General features: G+C 39.4%; 1 protein-coding gene across 2 annotated transcripts in view; it reads right to left on the bottom strand.

The window, feature by feature from the left end:
* LOC122557341 (short transient receptor potential channel 5-like) overlaps positions 1–22,624 on the bottom strand; it is a 101,178-nt gene that overhangs the window by 28,279 nt on the left and 50,275 nt on the right. For both annotated transcript variants that reach the window (XM_043704946.1, XM_043704947.1), the window contains 4 exons: positions 17,327–17,848; positions 13,899–14,235; positions 11,700–11,839; positions 5,830–6,152 (listed from right to left, as the gene is read on the bottom strand). In XM_043704946.1, coding sequence (XP_043560881.1) covers positions 5,830–6,152; positions 11,700–11,839; positions 13,899–14,235; positions 17,327–17,848 — 1,322 coding nt within the window. The remainder of the gene's footprint in view (positions 1–5,829; positions 6,153–11,699; positions 11,840–13,898; positions 14,236–17,326; positions 17,849–22,624) is intronic.

Below are 22,624 nucleotides of genomic sequence, written 5' to 3'. Positions count from 1 at the left end.
AGGATTCCCTCCAACAACTTGCCCACCACCAAGGTCAGGCTCATCGGTCTATAGTTCCCTGGCTTGTCTTTACCACTCTTCTCACACAGTGGGCACCACATTTGTCAACCTCCAGTCTTCCGGCACTTCACCTGTGACTATCGATGTTACAAATATCTCAGCAAGAGGCCCAGCAATCACTTCTCTAGCTTCCCACAGAGTTCTCGGATACACCTGATCTGCTCCTGGGGATTTATCCACTTTAATGAGTTTCAAGATATCCAGCACTTCCTCCTCTGTAATATGGACATTTTTCAAGATGTCACCATCTATTTCCCCACATTCTCTATCTTCCATGTCTTTTCCACAGTAAATACTGATGCAAAATACTTGTTCAGTATCTCACCCATTCCCGCGGCTCCACACAAAGGCCGCCTTGCTGATCATTGACAGGACCTATTCTCTCCCTAGTTAATCTTTTGTCCTTAATGTATTCATAAAAGCCCTTTGCCATTCCCTGCAATAGAATTCTTTGCAGTTTTGGTAACTTTTTTAACCAGCTGTCACTTTTCAGAATAGGGTTTTGATTTTAAAGGAAAGCATTACTAATAAAACAATCATTAATATCATAAAAAGCTCGAAAAACTAATTGGACATGCTCTGTTAATCAACTATACAGTTTCTCAATTTCAGTATGATGTGGAGGTATCAGTGTTGGACTGGGATGTACAAATTTAAAAATCACTCAACACCAGGTTATAGTCCAACAGGTTTATTTGGAAGTACTAGCTTTCAGAGCGCTGCTCCTTCATCAGGTGGTTGTGGAATATAAGATCGTCAGATAAAGAATTTATAGCAAACGTTTACAGCAAGTTGCCTAACTTCACTAAAGTTTTGCAAAAAGTTCTGTGTCCTATGATCTTATACTCCACAACCACCTGATGAAGGAGCAGCGCTCTGAAAGCTAGTGCTTCCAAATAAACCTGTTGGACTATAGCCTGGTGTTGTGTGATTGTTAACTCAATTTCAGCAAGTTCTGTGTTTCTCCATCAGTCAAAAATGTCGGCCTGGTAAAAATCGCTGAATCTTGCTCTCAAGTAGAACATTACTCAGGAAATGCTTTTAAAATGGTAACTTATTCTTAATCTCATTCATCCCCTCTGATTCTGCCCACTTATAGTTTCAAATTTTAGCCATGAATTGTTAATTATTGTGTAATCATGTAAAGAAACAAAAAAATTTCAGTGGCAGTAAAATTTCCTCCAACTGAATGTTCATTTAGTCAACAAGCCTTGATAGCTGAATTCTAATGATTGCACAGCTGCTTTGTCAAAAACAACATTTTGCTTGAACCAAGAACTTGTATAAAGTGCAATAAAAATTGCAAATCTGTCATCCGCATCTCAACTTATATTCAAAAATTCAACTTAAACACAGCAGAAATCATTGACCAAAATCTGTATTTTTCAATCATTTTAATTTCTCATTAGACTACAGTTGTGCTCCCAGTGAAATTTCACAGTGGGTTGATGATTATAATTATATTTCTTATTGTATTCTATAAATCCTGACATGACAACTCCATGCATCTGGATCCACAGCAGCAGAAAATGCAAACCCTTATCATTCCAGTTAACTACTGTCAAATTGTTCAGTCTTGTCACTGCTATGTTAATTATTCACTTCAACATGCCCAGATTGTGATTGTTTATTTTTACACTCTAGCTGAAGCAGAAACTTTAACCTTAGTGATAGATGGGAAGTGACAAAAATACCGTCACAGCATTGTTACATTGTTACATTCTCCCTAAAATAGATCAAAAAGTGAGATCAATATATTCCCATGATTTTACATACTCCTCAAAACAATATAGAAACAAATATCTGAGGTCAATATTTCAATACTTTTTTTTTAATGCTCTATGTTTTCCATTGGGGTCTCTGATTAGGCTTTAGGCAGGTAATACGCAATAGGGACCTGCCTAAATGTTAATGTATGGAACTCAGCTCCTTTTGAAGTGTCAATTTATTTCAATGGGATAAAACAAAGAACTGCGGATACTGGAGATCTAAAACAAACAAAAACAGAAATTGTTGGAGAAATCCAGCAGGTCTGGCACCATTTGTGGATGCTTCCTCTCTACAGATGCTGACAGACCTGCTGTGTTTCTCCAGCAATTTCTGTTTTTGCTCATTTAAATACAACCTGTCTTTGTGATTTCTCTGGGGTGGAGCAGTGAATCCAGAAGGAATCTAGTGTGACTAATCAAATTTGAGGCTGGCCAAAAATTCAACTTAAACACTTTGTCAAATTCTTGCAATTTCAAGGCGCAACTTAATTGGAATTTGATTCCCTACGGTATGAAGACAGGCCCTTCGGCCCAACAAATCCACACCGACCCTCTGAAGAGTAACCCACCCTGACTTATTCTCCTACCCTATACTTACCCCCAACTAATGCATCTAACCTACACATCCCTGAACCCTATGGGCAATTTAGCATGGCCAATTCACCTAACCTGGACATCTTTGGATGAAAAAAAAACCCTCTTCCATATGGGTTTAATAGTAGTGTGCCACCATACAATGAAATAACTTCCAATGATTCAGCAAGTTTAGATAATTGTGAGGTGCTGCATTTTGAAAAGGCAAATTAGGGTAGGACTTATACACTTAATAGTAAGGTCCGGGGGAGTGTTGCTGAACAAAGAGACCTTGGAGTGTAGGTTCATAGTTCCTTGAAAGTAGTGTCACAGGTAGATAGGATAGTGAAGAAGGCATTTGGTATGCTTGCATTGAATGCATTGAGTAAAGGAGTGGGAGGTTATACTACGGCTGTACAGGCCATTGGTTAGTCCACTACTGCAATACTGCATAAAATTCTGGTCTCCCTGCTATAGGAAGGATGTTGTGAAACTTAGCTATTTTCTGTGCAGCGTTGGAGACTGAGGGGTGACCTTATAGAGGTTTATAAAATCATGAGAGACATGAGTAGGGTAAAAGGACAAGGTCATTGCCCTGGGATGGGGAAGTCTAAAACTAGACGGTATAGGTTTAAGGTGAGAGGGGAAAGATTGAAAGGGACCTAAGGGGCAATGTTTTCACACAGAAGGTGATGCGTGGATGGAATGAGCTGCCAGAGGAAGTGGTGGAGGCTGGTACAATTACAACATTTAAAAGGAGTTTGGATGGGTTTGTAATTAGAAAGGGTTCAGAGGGATATGGGCCAAATGCTGGCAAATGGGACTAGATTTATTAGAATATCTGTTTGACATGGACAAGTTGGACTGAAGGGTTTGTTTCCATGCTGTATATGCCTATGATTCTATGAATTTAAGTTTATCCGGTGGATAGCTGTGCATGATAGAACAGAAATATCTATGGTATTATTTTGTGCTAGGTCAGTTAAATGCAACCAGATGATGGTAGAAATTACAATGTTGTTAGATAGGGGAATAAAATTGTCCAGTGGCAAGCCTTGTTGGAATATATATGAAATTTGGTAGTGCAGTCAGATGCCCTGTTTAATAAGAAACTGACTATCTCCAGGCTCAGTGAATAAAATGGCTGCTAATAACTGAGCAGCTTGCTCCATGAAACCAAAACTCAACAAATGTGACATGCTTGAAGGGAGGAAGTGACACAATCAGATGAGAAAAAGTGACCTTCCAGATATGTCTGATCTCGTTCCTCATTTTTAAATTAGAAGACTTTTGTTTACTGTCAAGTCTTTTAACCTAAAAGTATGACATCAGCAAATGTCACACTTCAAAGTTATACTAATCCCTGACTAGTTTAAAGTTAAAAATCACACAACACCAGGTTATAGTCCAACAGGTTTAATAAGCACTAGCTTTCAGAGCGCTGCTCCTTCATCAGATGGTTGTAATGAAGGACCTGATGAAGGAGCAGTGCTCCTAAAGTTAGTGCTTCCAATTAAACCTGTTGGACTATAACCTGGTGTTATGTGATTTTTAACTTTGCACACCCCAGTCCAACACCGGCATCTCCAGATCCTGAGTAGCTCAAGCATCCACTTGCCTGTTGATAATCACAAAACTAATTAACTAATTGGGAATAAATTGAAAACATCAATGAGGAATGTGCAACCACTTCAAAATCAATTTTAAAAAATCACTTCGAATTCTCAAAACCTTGAGACTTGAATGTAGTATACTAGTCAAATAATTTTCTTACAATGTATTCATATACCATTTTCTTCTTCACACGAATGTATCAATCACAAATATAAGTTATAATGTAACACATAAGAAAATATACAATTTGAAAAAAGATATTCCCATGACATTGGTCATTATGTTTGAGATTTCCCTCATTTATGCCTGTCAGTAATGTTAGCAATCTAAGGATTTTATTTGGTATTGTACTTGTCCCTTGTGAGTTGAGGATTCTTATCTGTGTGGGAAAATTCTGAATAGTGAGAGTTCTATTTGTCACTATGTTCCTGCAGTTCTCAATGCATCATAACAACTCATCCTACATGAAAAGCAGATATGAAAAGAGTGGGGAATTACAGTTCCTAGATGCCAATTGTCTGTGAGTTTGAGAGATATCACTGGAATTGTAACTTCTTCCCTGTTGTCAGGTTTCTATGAATGTTATAGCAATAAATCACACAGGAATCTACTCCTTAGTGCACAGATTTCAGAAAAAGAAATCAAAATTTAAAAAGTAACTGCAACATTTTATACAAATTTGTCCATTGAAAAAAAAATATGAAGTTTTGGTATCATTTAGGATGAGATTTTTTCTAGCATGATAAATGAAGACATTACAAGACACTTCCATGCTGACTCAGGACATTGTGACTGAAGACCCATCAATCATAGGGTATCAAACCATTAGAAGTGACATTATTTTGAAGTACGGGTCACTGAAAACTCATCACGGCAGAAATCTCATTGGATTATGATTGACTAATAACTGCTTCAGTAAGAGCCTCAAATCTACTTTGAGATGTAACAGAGAGAAAAAGTTACTTTTGTAATCGTATAAACATGGAGAATGTGGGAGTTTGTTTTTCTGGAAGATCTGCAATAACATCATGGTTATCCTAGCAATTCTGAGGCTGAGATTACAAATCTGGTGATGTGAGTTCTCATTCCCTCCTCACAGGTTGTGAATTGAACTTAATTAATTAAATCTGGAGTAAAATGTTGTTAGAAATGGAACCACAAAGGTCCTTGTTTGGGAAAGAGACCTGTTGCCCTTGTTTGGTCTAGCTGATACATGAGTGGGGTTGACCCTTAACTGCCCTCTGGAATAGTGTAGCAAATCTTAAGGCAACTCACCACTACATCTCCAAGATAATTATGGATGGACTGTAAATGCTGGTCCTGACAGCATGCTCCAACTTAGTGAATGATTTAATAAAAGTACAATTGACCTTGGGTAGAGCATCAAACAAAGATATATTATAATGCAACAAGTTGGAAGTGGTTGCTGTTATTTTAGTGTAAGCTTGTTTTTTTCTCAGAAACTGTTAAGTAAGCAAAGTTATAAATATAAACCTTCCTGTTTTACTTCATCTGCTATCAGCTCAGTAATATATTTCTTCTTCAGTTAATGTTTTATAGTACAAGGTGAATTGCTCGGATTTGGGATGCAATAAGATTCATGCTAAACATCAAAAGACACATTTAACACTCAAAGGACCTGTGAGCAGTGCTACAGGATTTTTCTTAGTTCAAGCAAAGATGTTCCACAAGTTTTGTGACCTGAATAGACAGGGAAAAAGGTATAAAAATACCATTAGACAACTTTGAAATAGTTTAAAGATTATTCAGTGGTTTGGCTTTGCTCATTATAATACTTAATAAGTGGACTTACGTTGAAAATGCATTGTTTTGCTTCTCACACCGTATTCCTTTGCAATGATTGGGCTCTTCAGAAGCGCTGGTCTCATAGTAAAAGTACAGTTGATTCAGTCCATTTGCAAATGCAAGCAGCACCAGGCAATAAATGAAGAGGAACTTGAGAATATCAAGGAGCATGCGGCCCAGTGAGATTTGTAATGGTCCCAGGTGAGAGTTTGCAGTGAAAAGGGAGATCAGACGAAGGGAGCTGAAAATATTGGCTATTGCAAACAGGGCTTCTGCAATCAATGTTGGGTGCCACATCTCCCACTCTTCACGAGGGCGTGAGCCATTGTACTTTAAAACAAAGCAACAGGTTAGGGCTGGAAAATCGAATTGAATGCATAGACATAGCGTTTGACGAGTAATAAGCTGCTCCTAATTCCAAGACTTACAAATCCCATAGAATGTGCAATTATCTCAGACGTCTGTCCGACCTTACTGAACTAGATATGAAGATCATGGATCATTTTTTATTATGAACTGGTAAAAATTTCAGAAGCCAACTATTACATCCAGAATTAGTTAAACGTCCTCATGGCCTGTACATTTGGCTCTTTACATAATATTGGTCCTGTTCATGTTGAACTTGTTTTGCACTCCTTCTGTGCAGTGTAACCTGTATGCCTCACTGTCCTAGCATCCTATGACTGGTATATCCTTGCTTATTATGATCTTCCCATACTGCTCGCAAAAAAAGCATTTCACTGTACTGAGGTACATGTGACAATAAATCAAATTAAATCTGAAAAGGTCTTATTCCCAGTTTCTTGGGAAGTTCATCCATGGAACATGAGCCTTCACTCTATGCAACATAGTTTTGCTCAATATGTTTTCCCAGTAGAATCCCTCCCCTATTTTGCCATCCAGCATGCTGGTACTTCAGCACAGAGGCTGAGACTGTCCAAGTCATATACCAATTCAAATCTGCAATGCTGGCCCTCTAATGGGAAGAAAATTCACGGAGAAATGCTAGTCTCATTCATTATATATTTCAAGATCAACTGCAGTATTTCACATAGTTGCCCAAAAAACCCACTGGTAGAAGATCAAGTAGCAGGTGAAGCTGGATTGACATCCTAAGCACCTATTGACAAGCTCTTCCAATGAAGCCATCAAACTGCTTCGAAACCAACAGCTAGCCATATGACCCAGCCTGCTAAAGTCTTGCTGTACTTCTGATTAACACGAGAAAAGATTATATTTAAAAAAACCTAGGGAAAGTGTAAGAAAAACACTGATGTGGAATAGGGAAAAGAAGCCTGTTCCTGAGTCTTTAGCGAATGATTAATACTATCTCGCTGCAAAATTCAGTGCTCTCTTTCAGAGAATGGTGCAATTTTGAAAACAAAATGTTACCAGTCTAGATGTAAGCACTCAGGGTTGGGCTGTGCTTGATGCTGTTTTGGTAAGGTTGTTGACCTAGCTATTGGGAATATATTCCTTTAAAGAATGTTGAGGTGGCAAATCGCACTAATTCACATCCACACTGTCAGTTTCAATCTTAACGCCCCAGCTAATGCCATTTAGCCAATGGAAGCATGGCAGCAGCAATGCCCACACATGTGGCAATGTCATTACCCATCTGGAACTGACATCCCCACAACCCTACCTTTCATTTTCTGAGGGTGCTTGGTCATTGAGGTGTCCATTTCCTGGTACTGCAGCCTCAGCAATGGACACAGCTAGAAATGGTGATGGGTTGAGCTACCAGCTCTCTGACTGTGCCAGCAGCTTCTGCACGTGGACCCTATTTCTTATTTGGACTACGCAATAGTGGCAACCACTTCGCTGGCTGCTGGCAAGGTCCACTGCCATAGGATCTCACAAGCAGCAAAAACAGTTTCACACTCTCAGCCCTGACAGTGGGACTTCTATATCTTGCACAAAATTCAACCTTTATTTTCTTAAATTCGCAATTTCACTTGTGACGTTATTGTTACTTTAAGAAGGTTATTTTGTCCATTTTTTTTTTGAAGAGAGGTCTTAAAGGCAGAGGCGCCAAAGAGTCTAGTTTAACAATGGAAGGGGAGTGGCCAGTTCTCCCAGTTCAGATGTTTGCTAGTTTGTTATTAGCTGTAGCAGTTACAAGATATAGAGTCCAGGGGAGTTGCAAGCTTCACTAAAGAATTCCTCCTGAAATCTCTCTCCTGCCTGTAAGAATCTGTGTTTGAATTTACCTTTTGGCCAAGGGGTGTGTTTGTGGGATGTTACTGTATTGGAACAGCTAATTAGTGATAGTTACTGTATCAGGTTGGTTAGGTCTTCCAATAGTTAAGTTATTTTAAATTCTGCTTTCTTTTGTTTGTGTTTCAATTGTCATGTTTAAATAAATTTTACTTTGCCGAGTGGTTTGACCAGTTGCATCACACCTGGACATCTGCTTTTAAAATAAGAAAAAGTTAGGATCTAGGCTACCTTCTTAAAGTATTTTGTGGGGTCTGGCCTGGTCCATAACAAACTCCAAAAACAAAATGTAATCTTCGTTACTGACTTGAGTGTGGTTTATAGTATGAAATTTGACTGAAACTGCTTAAACATAGATGCATTCTCTTCACAATTCTCACGTACTCTTAGGAGAAATGCTTTTATTCAGCAGAACAATTTGACATCTGGATAGATAAGAAGCAGCCTAGGGAATACATTTTCACCTCTCAATTGCAGATTTTTAACCTCACCATTGCTAAGGAGGACTGCAATTCCTGTGGGAAACATTCAGTCTTTTTTGTGTGGACATGGATTCAGGTGTGATGGGACTCTAAAGCACTTTGCTACACAATGGCAGCAGTAGTCCTCCTCCTACTATTTCACAGCACTGAATTTTGTAAGGTGGGAACCTGCCACGTAGAGACTAGTCACTTTTAAAATCGAACCTACTGGTGGATTAAGCTACTCTTGTAGCTGAGACTGAGCAAGTTGACTGATGTCCTCCCTGCCCATGGCAACTCAGAATTGGGAACATGAGGAAGAAAAGAAAGCCTTAACTTGTATCAAAATGTAAAGAATTGTAAATGCAAATTGCACTGAAATTGGTCAAACAAAGCTAATTATAAAACTCCGCTAACTAACAGTAATATGAAGGGAAGTACCACACTTACGAGTAACAAACGTAAAGGGTCTCAGAAGGAAAAGTCAATAAAACTGGTAACTGAGGCATACTGGTCTTGTGTACCTCAAAACGGAGTTCCAGTAAGTATTTCCAAGTATTACTTTTTATTTAAAACTACTTTCTCCCTTTGTGATGTGGGTAAAGAATTCTGATCATCTGGCTCAAGTGTGGCAAGACAGAAGGCCTGATGAGCCCTGGGGAGCAAGGCTGAAGATTGGGAAGCCTTAAGAGTGACAAATCCCCAGTTCCTGATGATTTCCATCCAACAGTGTTAAAGAAAGTAGGGGAGCACATTGTAGACCCTCTAACTATAATCATTCAGAGTTCCCTACATACTGGATTCATCTCTCTGGTTTGGAAAATTGTCATATGTCACTCCACATTTTAAGAAGAGCAAAAGAAGAACACCAGGGAATTACAGACTAGTGAACCTATCATCAGTGGTGGGGAAATTGTTGGAGTCTAAATTCAAGGATAGGTTAACTGAATACCTTGAATCTTTTCAGTTAATCATGGACAGCCAACTTGGATTCATGAGAGGTAGTCATGCTTGACGAACCTCATCAAATGTTTTTGAAGAAGTGACTACGGTAGTGGACAAGGTATTGTCTATAAATATTGTTTTTATGGACTTCCAGATTTGATAAAGTCCAACACAAAAGATTGTTAATTAAGGGGCCCATAGAATTGAGGGAAAACTACTAATGTAGCTGGAAACAGCAGACAACAGAAACTGGGGATAAATGGCAGGCACTGAAATTGGCAGATGTAATCAGTGGTGTTCCACGAGGATCTGTGTTAGGGCCTCAATTATTCACATTATTTATTAATGACTTGGAAAATGGCATAAAAACTCATTTCTCCAAATTTGTTGATGAATCAAGGACAGGCAGCATTGTAGGCAATGTAGATGAGAGCATAAAATTACATAGAGATATTGATAGACTAGGCGAATGGGCAAAACTGTGGCAGATGGAGTTCAATGTAAGCAAGTGTGAGGTTATCCATTTTGGACCAAGGAAAGGATAGATCAAGTATTTTCTACATAGTTTCAGGTATGTAGAACGATAAATTATCATCAATAGGAGCAGAAAATAATTAAGAAAGCTAATGGAATGATGACCTTTAAATTCTAAAGAACTGGAGTAGAAGGATGTGGAAGTTATGTTACACTTATATAAACCCCTTGTTATACTCTGTCTGGAGTACTGTGAGTATATCTGGGCACCAAATCTTTGTAAGGATATGTTAGCCTTGGAGGGTTTTCCCTCTAGAATTTAGAAGTTTAAAGAGTGATCTGATTGAAATGTTCAAGATATTAACACCAAAAGACAGGTTGGATATAAAGATATTTCCACTGGTTGGGGGTGTTAGAGCTAGGGGCATAGTTTGAGAATTAGGGTCAAACCATTCAGCAGAGATGATAGGAAGCACTTTGATACACAAAGGACAGCAAAGGGTTTGGACTCTTTTCACAAACGGTAATGGATCTTAGATCAGTTGTTAACTTTAGATCTGAGATAGATAAGTTTTTGTTCAGCAAAGGTACGGAGAGATATGGACCAAAGGCATGTATATGGAGTCAGGTCAAACATCAGCCATGATCTCTACTGAATGGCAGAACTGGCTCCAGGGGCTCAAGGGCCTACTCCTGTTCCTTTGAGAAATAAGTCCAAGGGGCTGGAGCAGCAGTAGGTGGGAGCAATGTGAGATTGCAAATGTGGACAAGAGCAGCTGCAAAGTAGAGAACAGGCTGGAAAAGGAGGAGAGTGTCTGCGAAAGGACTGTAGATTTGCAAAGTGTTGAAGGTGCCTGAAAAGGAGACAGGAGCTGCAAAGTGGATAAAACAGTTTTAAACTTCTCAAAAAAGGAATACTTGTCTAACTGGGAACAGGAAAATGTTGGCAATACATTGCTTGCAAATTAGTGTAGAGTCTTTATATTAAAGCTGCAGGAGTTCAGGAGCTGTTATATGGGGAAAGGGCAATGGATGTGATTGTAATGAACACTGTGTCAATTGTATCATTTAGTATTGAAAAGTTTTATTTCATGAAGGTTTATATTTATCTCAAAGAATTTTATATATTGTGAATTACTTGAGGTGCAATGGCTTTTGAGACAACATGCAATGATCTAGTTGTAATTTCACTCGTCCTTGGAAGGCATGTATTAGGTGATGGTTTTTTAGGTGTAGAAGTACAACAGTTAATACTGTTAAAATAATGCATGTGTCTTGAATCAAATTTAAGCACTGCGGTTTCTAGGAAAATAATTTTTCCTGTTGTGTTGCGGTATTAATTTTAATGGAGCAGTGATGATTGTTGGGAATATTGATAAATTCTTCTGGTTCTGCTTCAGTATGAGTCCAAACACCTTATATCAATACAATTACAAAAGGTATTGTTACGAAGTGACAGAACCACGTAACAGAGGAGTTAGGCAGACTGAAAAAAGGATGTCCTGAAAACCACAAAGTAACCCCAAAAATCAAAATTTAGCAAAAGAAATCACAATAGGAGTATTCAAGTAAAAAACTAAGCTCTGCGCCACCACAGTCTCAAATTTCTGCATATGAATCAAGATGCTTTCCTCTGACACAGTCCCTCTTTGAGCAGAAACAGTTCATAGTTATGCTTTTTTTTAACAGATTAAATTGGATGCAGTATCAAAATTTATTATGTCTATTATTATAGTTTACTTGGATTCCTTTAACAAAACATGTACTGACTACTCACCTTCACATAGGCAACAATCTTCAATGTGATAGTGGCTAAGTATAAGGAATTCATTGCAAAGTCCATCAGGTTCCACCAGTCATGTACATATTCAGTAAACCCACCATCCCACATTTCTTTGATTTCAGCCCATATAAAGCCTGGGAAAAAAAAACTTTTTTAAAACTACATGTCTGGCATTTTCATGCAGATCAACTTTCCACTTCATTTCAAAATATTGTCTGCAGTTTTAACTGTTATAGAATTTACAAACTGTTCCCGAAGTTTACTTTTAAACTTTTATTTCATTCTGTTCAATCGATAAGACTATAAACTGAAAATAGTCAGTCACTAATGTATTTTAAAAAAGCATTTCAAATCTAACCATATGCTAAGGAATCATTATTTAGGCATTCATTTTGTGGTATTTATTTATGACCTGGGTTGGACTATAAGAAGCATAACTTCAAAATTTATTGAAGATACCAAGAGTTAGAAGAATAGTGAACACCGAGATGGATATTTCAGGGCATGAAGAGGAAATAGACACATGCAGAGATAACTAATATGTAAAATGAAGTATTTTAGAAGGGCAGATGAGGGGAGACAAGCTAAACTTTATGGGATAATTAAAAGGGTGCAGCACCAAGGAGGCCTGAAAGTTCACATACACAAATCTTTAAAGATAATAGGCAAGTTGATAATGTTGTTAAAAAGCATAGGAGATCCTGAGCTTTATAAATAGAGGGCTTATCACAAAAGCAAGGACGTTTTGCTAAACCTTTGTAGTTCACTGGTTAGGCCTCAGCTGGAGTATTGTGCTCAACTCTTAGCACCATAGCTTTAGAGAAGTCAAGTCCTTGAAAAGAATAGAACAGTAATGTATTAGAATGGGACAGAACATGAAGAACTTCAGTTGGCTGGAGAAACTGGAGAATTTGGGATTGCTTTCCTTAAAACAATGTCTATTAAAGAATATTTAATAGAGATTTTAAACCTAATTTGAAAGGGTTTGTTAGTGCAGATAGAGATAACCTATCCTAAAGTTGGAGGGTCAATAACCAGACAACACAGAGTTAAGATTTTGAAGACAGGTCACTGAACTTGAAACGTGAACTCTGCTTTCTCTCCACAAGAGCTGCCAGACCTGGTGGGTTTCTCCAGCAATTTTCTGTTTTTGTTAAGATATCTGACAAAAGAACTTTGAGGGGGCGATGGGGAGAATTTTCTCCACAAGTCAAATTGTAGGTATATCTTATTGTTAAATTTATGGTGAAGCTAATGGTATACCCTGTTATTTATGCGGAAATGGTACAACACCTTCAGGTGAGAAACACATGGATGTCTGATTAGCAATGCCAATTATAGTCACCAATCTACCATTAGCTGTGAAGAGACAGCATTTCACCCTCAGCATTAATACACACAGAATACCATCCAGGTACTTTATTTACACAGTAGATACAAGATACATTCACCATAGAAAGTGAAGTCTGGCTATTTCAAGCATAAGCAGAATACAATAATTTTCAAAAATCAATTCTTTGGCACTTAAAGTGATCTGTCCATATATGTGGAGACTCATGTATGATGAAATTTATATATGTCTCATATATCTTTCAGGTGATAATTGTTTATGAGATCCAAGAATCATGTAATGGCATGTAATCTTGAAAAAAACTTTTATCTTAAATTTTTTGTTCTTTTTCTTTCTGTTTTAGTCCAATCTCTCATTTCCTCCCTTCTCTTTCTTCGCTTGATTTAAAATATAATCCACTCATTGTTATTCAAGCTCCTCAATCCTTCTACTGTTTATTTCGCAATCGTTCAATCTGTCTGTTTCATAAGATAGCCAGTTGATTCTGCAGTTCAGTAATTATCAGCTTGCACTTTCACAACTTAGTAGGTAAGGGCAAGACCAAATAATGGCAGATGAGTTTATGTACTGTACAAAATGTGTATTGCTATTGTCTGGAGTCCATGACATAAAAGAGTAGTGGTAGCAAATTCAATGATAACAATCAAAAGGAGATTAAATCTATTATTAAGAAGGAAAAACTTGCTGAATCATGGGGGAAAGATCAGAGGTATGTAACTTATTGGCTTAACTTTCAAAGAGATGGCATATGCACAATGAAACGAAGTGCTCTAAGATTCTATTACATCAAACAATGTATTAACTTACTATAAATGAAGAAGAGTTTACAAAAAGATATTTACCTAATACCCATGGTAATATCATCCACTCGACAATAGTTGGTGGTGGCCCTTGCATGTGAAGGTCGGTCTTGACAATGTGCTGAGATGCCAACAATAGCAGGAAAAGGAATGTCAGGTAGGAGCCTGTGTGGCAGATAAACTTAATGAAAGGGTTCCTAATGAAGAGTCCCAGTCTGCTCTTTGGCGCCACCAGATAAACCACAGAAAGTACTGGAAATAGAAACCCAATGGTGATGCAGGTTAGGAGTTTGACTGCCCAGTGTCGGCGGCGCCAGCCTGGGAATCCATCGTACCACAATGTCGCAAGTAACTGCTGGCAGTTAGGCTGAGCAACGAACTGTGAAGGTAATAAGAACACGTAAAATCAGAACAATTTTCGTTTTTTTGTTTTTTGCGACTGAACAGCTCACAATTCGAGGCATTTTTCTCCTTCTCCCTTTCTATGGCTAACATCATTTGGCCATTGGAAATCTCCTGGTAGGGAGTGTGCAAGAGTATATTGAGTTACTCTGTTCATGCAGAATAGCATCTGGATTTGTTCACAGCTTTGCTATGCTGTACAGCTGAGATCAGTCATTTAGCTTTTAATGGACTCATTGGCATGATACTGGTTTTAACATCTCAACTCATAGCATGTTAATGTCTCAATTTACAGCATTTCCAATTAACTGTGCCATCACACTATTACAATCCAAGCAAATTCCAATCTATTCTAGTGACTAATCCAAAAGCAGTGCAGATATAGTTTCCATGTTAAAAGCCGTCCTGTGGCAGTAGCAATTGGTGCGATCATTAATGCTGGTTCCTCAAAGAAACAGTCCTTCTGGACTAGGAATCATGCATTCACACTTTGGTGGCCTCAGTGAGGCACATATTTGGACTTTTACCTGGTGATCCAACTTTTGCTTCACATCACACCTGTAGAAAAAGGAACAACAGTGGGCAAAGCACATTGGAGGGCAGGGCCCCCTTCAATTTCTTCTCAGCTGGTCAAGGGTGCTTGGGACTTTTAGTGAATGTGAATCATTGAATTGCAGCAGATGTGTGGTACCCTGACTGGCCTTCAAAGCGGAATGCGCACAAGTGCAGGAGGATTGGAGTTCACTGCAAACAGGAGAATGATGGTTTGACAGGTCATTGGGATGATGCATTCCTCTCCATGAATCCATGGATCCGAATGTTAAATGGAAAAAAAAACGCATCAGTCTCAGTCCAAACTGCATGATCAATGTATAAAATCCCAAAAGGGTTACACATTGGAAATCCAACACATTGCAGTCAAATGTGGAAGTCAATGTTTGGACCCTCTCAACTTATATTGTGATTTTATCTAAACCAGAAATAATAGGTGAAGATATAAAGTAAAGAAAGAAGTCACGACATATCTGAATTAGTTTACATTACAGTGTGGAAACAGGCCCTTCGGCCCAACAAGTCCACACCGACCCGCCGAAGCGTAACCCACCCATGCCCATACATTTACCCCTTACCTAACACTACAGGCAATTTAGTATGGCCAATTCACCTGACCCTGCACATCTTTGGACTGTGGAAGGAAACGGAGCACCCGGAGGAAACCCACGCAGACACGGGGAGAATGTGCAAACTCCACACAGTCAGTCGCCTGAGGCGGGAATTGAACCTGGGTCTCTGGCGCTGTGAGGCAGCAGTGCTAACCACTGTGCCACCGTGCCACCCACAGTTCTTCAGTATTTGGCAGAATCCAATATATCTTCACATTCACCTCACTATTTAATATTCCACATTCAAGAAGGGTATCATTGCTGCATGAAGTCTCAAATCAACTTCTTGGGATCAGTTAGTCATCCCTCATATTCAGGCCTGCGATGATTTTGTTTGTAAGAATAACATTTTATGCAATTAAAAAGCCTTCCCTTAGTTGACTGGGTTTCTTCCTCTCTGCACCGTTGCTATCACCTGTTCTACATCATTTTGCATAATCTTACTCTGAATCTCACCTTTTTCCTTTGTCGTGCTTCTCTCTGTGTGATCTAAAAGTTTTAAATGGAAACCTTGGCAGCCCCAATCCATTTTCATTTGATACATCTCAATTCTCATCTGACCCTTGCTGGACACTGATAGTGTCCTGAGAAAATGGGCCAACACCTCTAATCAAAATACCTAATATATTAAAAACTCCATGTACAGATCATGCCACAGTGATCTATTATGATGTTCTATGTTTACAGTTGTGATAGAAGTTGATAAGTCAATTTGACATATTGTAACGACACTCACTTGGCAGTGCAATCACTCGTGAAAGGTTGAAACTGCCCAAGACTGGCAGGCTTAAGGCCTGTGCCAGGTTTAATTTAAATACTGCAGCCAAACAGCTGTTTATTGAACTTCCTGGCTGGGAATTGAAGAACCTGGACCGATCCCAGGAAAGGGCCACACCTGGCCATAAAGAGGCCAAGGTTTTTTGAGTAGATCCAGGGGAAGTACATCTGCTTTCCAAAAATAGAGTTAACAGATTTTCTGGACTGTTTGCTACGTTGGTAGGTGAGCCAACACTTTTATAAATAAGAGTATTCAAGATGCATGCATCACTCATTCCAATCTAGAATTGATAATTGGGATCTTACAGCCAGTATTGGACTCTAATTTGTACCTATTTGTAGTTTTATCACAAAGATCCACTCCACCCTTGCAATGTTCTTCTACAGTCTCTACCATCGGGGAGAAGGTACAGAAGCCTGAACACATGCACCAGCTGGTTTTGAAACAGTTTCTACCCCACTGTTGTTACAATACTGAATGGACTCACAAACTCTTAACATTCGCCTGTACTCGTCTTTTGGTTTTTGCCGCTGTTTACCTATTACTTACTTATCTACGCTACTTAACTCTGTGATCTGCCTGTATTGCTCGCACGACAAAGCTTTTCACTGTGCCTTGGTACACGTGAAAATAAATAAATTCAATTCAATTCAATCCCCACCATTTACCGACCATTCTGAAAAATGTATATGATGCCAATACTAATAGATGCATCCCTTTCTCCCACCACCATGGCCGGCTGATGGATATTCAGATGAGAAACAGGCAACAAAACCTCTTGACTCTTAAATGAACTCCGAAAGATGTCTATATGATTCAATTATTGTCAACTGTCTACCTGAGGACAACATTTGGTATTCGCTTATGGTCCACAACATTAGGGGTGGTTAATTAGTATATTCATATAGCAGGCTAAGGAGGATAATGAATTCCTTGCACAATTCAGCACCAAGATGAGAATTCCTGTGTTGCTGTATACTCTATCATATTATTTCCAATGAACAGGTGTTGCGGAATTAAAGCCGAAGCAAAGAACCAATTATATGATGACTTAAACTACTGCTTCTGACAGGAGTTGGTTAACTTAGATTGACATACATGTAGACATGATCATGTGTAAGTCCTACCTCTTTCTGATGGTATTTGATGGCTACCTTCAGTTTTGCTAGGTCATGGCATTTCTGGGGATCTAACTCATCGCTCTGGTCATCTCTGTGGTTCAATATGATCTCCAGCTCCCTCGAACTTCGAGCTTGATCCAGCAGATCTTTGGCAAAGAGTTTGCACTGCTGTGACAGCTCTTCATATTCAGCTTTAAACTCATTCTCTACTTTGCTGAGTTCTTTCAGTTCCCATCCTAGCTGAAAAGCTGTGAGGATTGGGTCTTCACTTGACAAGGCTATTAACGAAGGACTAGCAAGAGCACGGTATATATTCAGGCGTGACCTTGAGTGACGGAGACTGTCAACTTCTGAACTAGAAACACACTCCACGCAGTTGCACCGGACTTGGTGAGGTCGAGGAATGGAGACTCCTCCGTGGACCAATAGTTTAATAATCTCATAGTTATTGGTATGTGCAGCAAGCATTATGGGTGTAATGTCTGGAGTGAATTCTGAAAACTGGGCATCCATCAATAAAGGAGGGACCTGCCAAGCAGAAATGACATAAAAATCAATACTATTTTCTCAGCATATCAAAGCAAATCTAAAGCAGATTACACTGCATGACTGGGATTGATTTGAGCTTTTGAAGGTGTACGTGGCTCCAGTGGTGATGTTTAGGGCATTAATTCAAACGGTTGAGGTTCTGAGGCCACAGAGATCCACATTATTCCTATGGGTTCCAGAGGAATACTTGTGCTCCTCATGAGTAAATGAAATGAATTGAATATCTACCTTCAAAAAGCCTTCTCCCTTCTATTGCTCAGTTGATCTAGATATCATGGAATATCTACAATGTGGGCCCATTTGATCCATTAAGTCTGCACCAACCCTCCAAAGAGCATTCTATCCAAGCCCCTACCCTATCCCCATATTGGTCATATATAATCTACGTTGCCTACACATCCTTAGACACTGTGGATGTTTTAGCATGGTTAATCCACTTAATTTTCAAATCTTTGGACTGTTGGAGGAAACTAGAGCATCCAGCAGAAACCCTCACAAACACAGGGAGAATGTGCAATCTCCAAACAGACTGTCACCCCAAGGCTGGAATTGAGCCTAGGTCCCAGGTGCTGTGAGGCAACAGTGTTAACCACTGAACGACTGCTGAGATCATCAGACCCTGTTTGTGGAGAAGGAGAATACAAAAGGAGGAAAGTCATGTTAAAAATTTGCATTAAACTTTGTTAGCTCCGATTTGGAGTACTGTGTGCTGTTCTGGTCTCTACATTTCAAACAAATAGTTGGGACATGCTGCAGAAAATGTAGAAAAGATTTATAAGCTAATAGGGTTAAGGGGGTGTAACTGTCAGAAAGAGCAGACTGGAAATTTTGCTCTGGAAAATAAAAGACTCAAAGGAGAATTAAAAGAAGTCCATCACCTGAAATATGAACACTTTGGATATTTGACAGTAAGTGTGCTTTAAAATGGAACCAACTACATTGTTGATGCACAGGACTGTAAGTTACCTGCTACATATCCGGACAGCTAATATCCTGTTAACAAGGTCACTCAAAAATCAACACAAATAATATGACAACTTGGAATGATTTTCTTCAAATATTTAATTCAAAATCTTTCTTTTTCCAAACAGTAACATTTTTTTACAGATATATCCTGTCTTCATAAACTAGCAAGTTAAGACTCTTGATTTCAACAGTTATATTTCTAAGGTGATGACTTGCTTATGCAGGATTTATTAAGATCATCACTTAAAGTCAATTAAATGCAGCCTTACAAAAGTTCACACTGAATACATAATCTCCTGTATTTCTTCGCTGGTCACAATATTGTGCATTGGTCCTGTGCCATGGGCCTTGCATTTTTAATGCAAGGCTTTTACAATCTCTGCAACTGCAAATGATATAATTATAGCAATTGTATACTGTATGTATCTGTGCCTTCTTTCAATACACATTGGCACATATGTGAAACCAGATAACAGTAATGGAGAAGTTGGTGATATTGGGGAACTATTCATCTGGATTAGTTCTTCTACAGAAAATTTATTGTGGTTCAGTTCAGTATTATATTTTTTTTTATAAAGAGCCCAACGTGGCTAAGGGATGCAGCAGCAGAGTCTGAATTTCAGTCCTCTGATGCGACATTACCAATGCAAAGATTTGGTATGTTTATCTGTATGTTTAAAGTCAATGCTATCACTCTGTTTCAGTTCTGTTTCAATTCATTCTCTTTCTCTCTCTTGCTATTTTGCTTTCCCTTTTCAGTGCTCCACTGGATATCTTTCACCACTTTTCACCTTTCAACAAATTTCTATCTTCAAAAGGGCAGATCGTATTATAGACCAATTAGCTTCAGGGGACGGTATCAGACCATCCAATGAAGTAGCACATAACAAAAATAGTCACCATGGATTCTGAAAGAAGAAAATAATGCTTAAGCAATATTATTGAATTATTTGTGGTGCACACAGACTTTAAAATACTTTTGGGATACAGATTTGTACATTAGTAATTGTTAAGATCTGAAAGAATGCCAGCAATGAAATAGAGCAAGTCTGTGGAGAAGTGAAATACAAAAGGAAGAAGATCATGTTAAACTTTGCATAAAACCTTGGTTAGTTCTGAGTTAGAGTACTGTGTTCCCTTCTGGCCTCTACATTTCAAATGAATAATTGTGGCATGCTGCAGAAAATACAGAAAAGATTTACAAATTAATAGTGATAAGGGGGTGTAAGTATCATAGAGTCATAGAGATGGATAGCAATGAAACAGACTCTTCCGTCCAACACATCCATGCTTACCAGATATCCTAACCTAATCTCGTCCCATTTGCCAGCACTTGGCCCATATCCCTCTAAATCTTTTCTATTCATATTCCCATCCAGATGCCTTTTAAATGTTGTAATTGTACCAGCTTCCACCACTTCCTCTGGCAGCTCAATCCATGCACGAATCACCCTCTGCATGAAAAGGTTGCCCGAGGTCTCTTTTAAATCTTTCCTTTCTCACCTTAAACCTTTGTCCTCTAGTTCTGGACTCCCCCACCCCAGGGAAAGGACCTTGTCTAATTACCCTAAACATGCCCCTCTATAAGGTCACCCCCTCAGTCTCTGGCTCTCCAGGGAAACAGCCCCAGCCTATTCAGCCTCTCCCCATAGCTCAAACCCTCCAACCCTGGCAACATCTCTGTAAATCTTTTCTGAACATTCTCAAGTTTCACAACATTCTTCTTATAGAAGGGAGACCAGAATTGCATACAGTATTCCAAATGTGGCCTAACCAATGTACTGTACAGCCGCAGCATGACCTCCCAAATCCCATACTTAATGTACTGACCAATAAAGGCAAGCATACCAAACTGGAAATTTTGCTCTGAAAAATAAAAACTCAAAAGACAATTAATAGAAGTCTCTCAAATTATTAATATCTTAAGAATATAACAAGTAGAAACAGGAGAAGACCATGTGGCCCCTCTATCATTCAGTACAGCCATATTTGATCCTCTGCCTCAATTCCACTTTCTGTCCTTTGCCCTGGGGTAAAAGTCTTGCCCAGTAAGAGCTGCCACAGAGGCTGGCATTTCTATTCAATGGCAGAACCACCAGGGAGAAGGTGTATGCTGCTGGTATGAGAGCCACCTTAGGTCTAATGTTGTCACTGAAGCCCACACCACAAGTTAGTGATGGTGGAATGACTTTCATAGGGTGAAAGTATCAGAGAAAGAGAGGGGAAGGTGAGGAGGAAAGGCAGATGGTTCTCAGTGGGCCTAACCCTTCCTAATGCTGGCTCATTTGACTGGGTGCAAAGTACTAGACACCAACAACCCTTCCCCTACCCCAGGACACCGGTGCAGCTCTGAATAGGATTACTCAAGGCACTGCAAGCCTCCACCTTATTTAAAGGACACTACTGCAAAGGCCGGAGATGGGAAATAAAAACGGAAAGTTTTGGAGAAACTCAGCAGGTCTGTTACCAGCTGTGCAGAAAAGAAGTGTTAATGTTTTTATAGTTCATTTTATTTTTGGTTTTGTTTGTTACAGTAAAAGCCTGAAATAAAAAGAACAAAGAACAATTTGCAGCCCAGGAACAGGCCCTTCGGCCCTCCAAGCCTGAGCCGATCCAAATCCACTGTCTAAACATGTTGCCCAATTCCTAAGCATCTGTATCCCTCTGCTCCCCACCTACTCAAGCATCTGTCCAGACGCATCTTAAATGAATCTACCTCTGCTACCTCTACTACCTCTGCTGGCAACATTTTCCAGGCACCTCTTGTAAAATACTTACCATGTGTATCCTCCTTCAACTTTTCACCTCTCACCTTGAAAGCATGACCTCTCGTTATTGAATCCTTTACCCTGGGAAAAAGCTTAACTCTACCTACCATGTCTGTACCCTTCATGATTTTGTAGACCTCGATCAGGTCCCCCCTCAATCTCCTTTTTTCTAATGAAAACAATCCTAACCCACTCAACCTCACTTCATAGCTAGCACCTTCCATACCAGGCAGCATCCTCGTAAACCTTCTCTGCACCCTCTCCAAAACGTCCACATCCTTTTGGTAATGTGGCGACCAGAACTGTACACAGTATTCTAAATGCTGCTGAACCAATGTCTTGCACAATTCTAACATGACGTGCCAGCTCTTATACTCAATACCCCATCCGGTGAAGGCAAGCATACCATATGCCTTCTTGACCATTCTATCCACCTGTGCAGCAATTTTCAGGGTACAGTGGACCTGAATTCCCAGATCTCTCTGCTCATCAACTTTTACCAAGGCTCTTCCGCTTACTATATAATTAGACTTCCCAAAATTCATCACCTCACAATTGCTTGGATTGAACTCCATCTGCCACTTCTCTGCCCAACTCTCCAGTCTATCTATATTCTCCTGTATTCTTTGACAGTCATAGAGTCATAGAGATGTACAACGTGGAAACAAACTCTTCAGTCCAACCCATCCATACCGACCAGATATCCCAACCCAATCTAGTCCCACCTGCCAGCACCCGCCCCATTTCCCTCCAAACCCTTCCTATTCATTTACCCATCCACATGCCTCTTAAATATTGCAATTGTACCAGCCTCCACCACTTCCTCCGGCAGCTCATTCCATACATGTACCACCCTCTGTGTGAAAACGTTGCACCTTAGGTCTCTTTTATATCTTTCCCCTCTCACCCTAAACCTATGCCCTCTAGTTCTGGACTCCCCCACCCCAGGGAAAATACTTTGTCTATTTATCCTATCCATGCCCCTCATAATTTTGTAAACCTCTATAAGGTCACCCCTCAG

The sequence above is a fragment of the Chiloscyllium plagiosum genome, chromosome 15 (assembly GCF_004010195.1).
Source record: "Chiloscyllium plagiosum isolate BGI_BamShark_2017 chromosome 15, ASM401019v2, whole genome shotgun sequence".
Lineage (NCBI taxonomy): Eukaryota > Metazoa > Chordata > Chondrichthyes > Orectolobiformes > Hemiscylliidae > Chiloscyllium > Chiloscyllium plagiosum.
The sequence above is the reverse complement of the archived record's forward strand: the minus strand, read 5'-3'. Positions and strand labels throughout refer to the sequence as shown.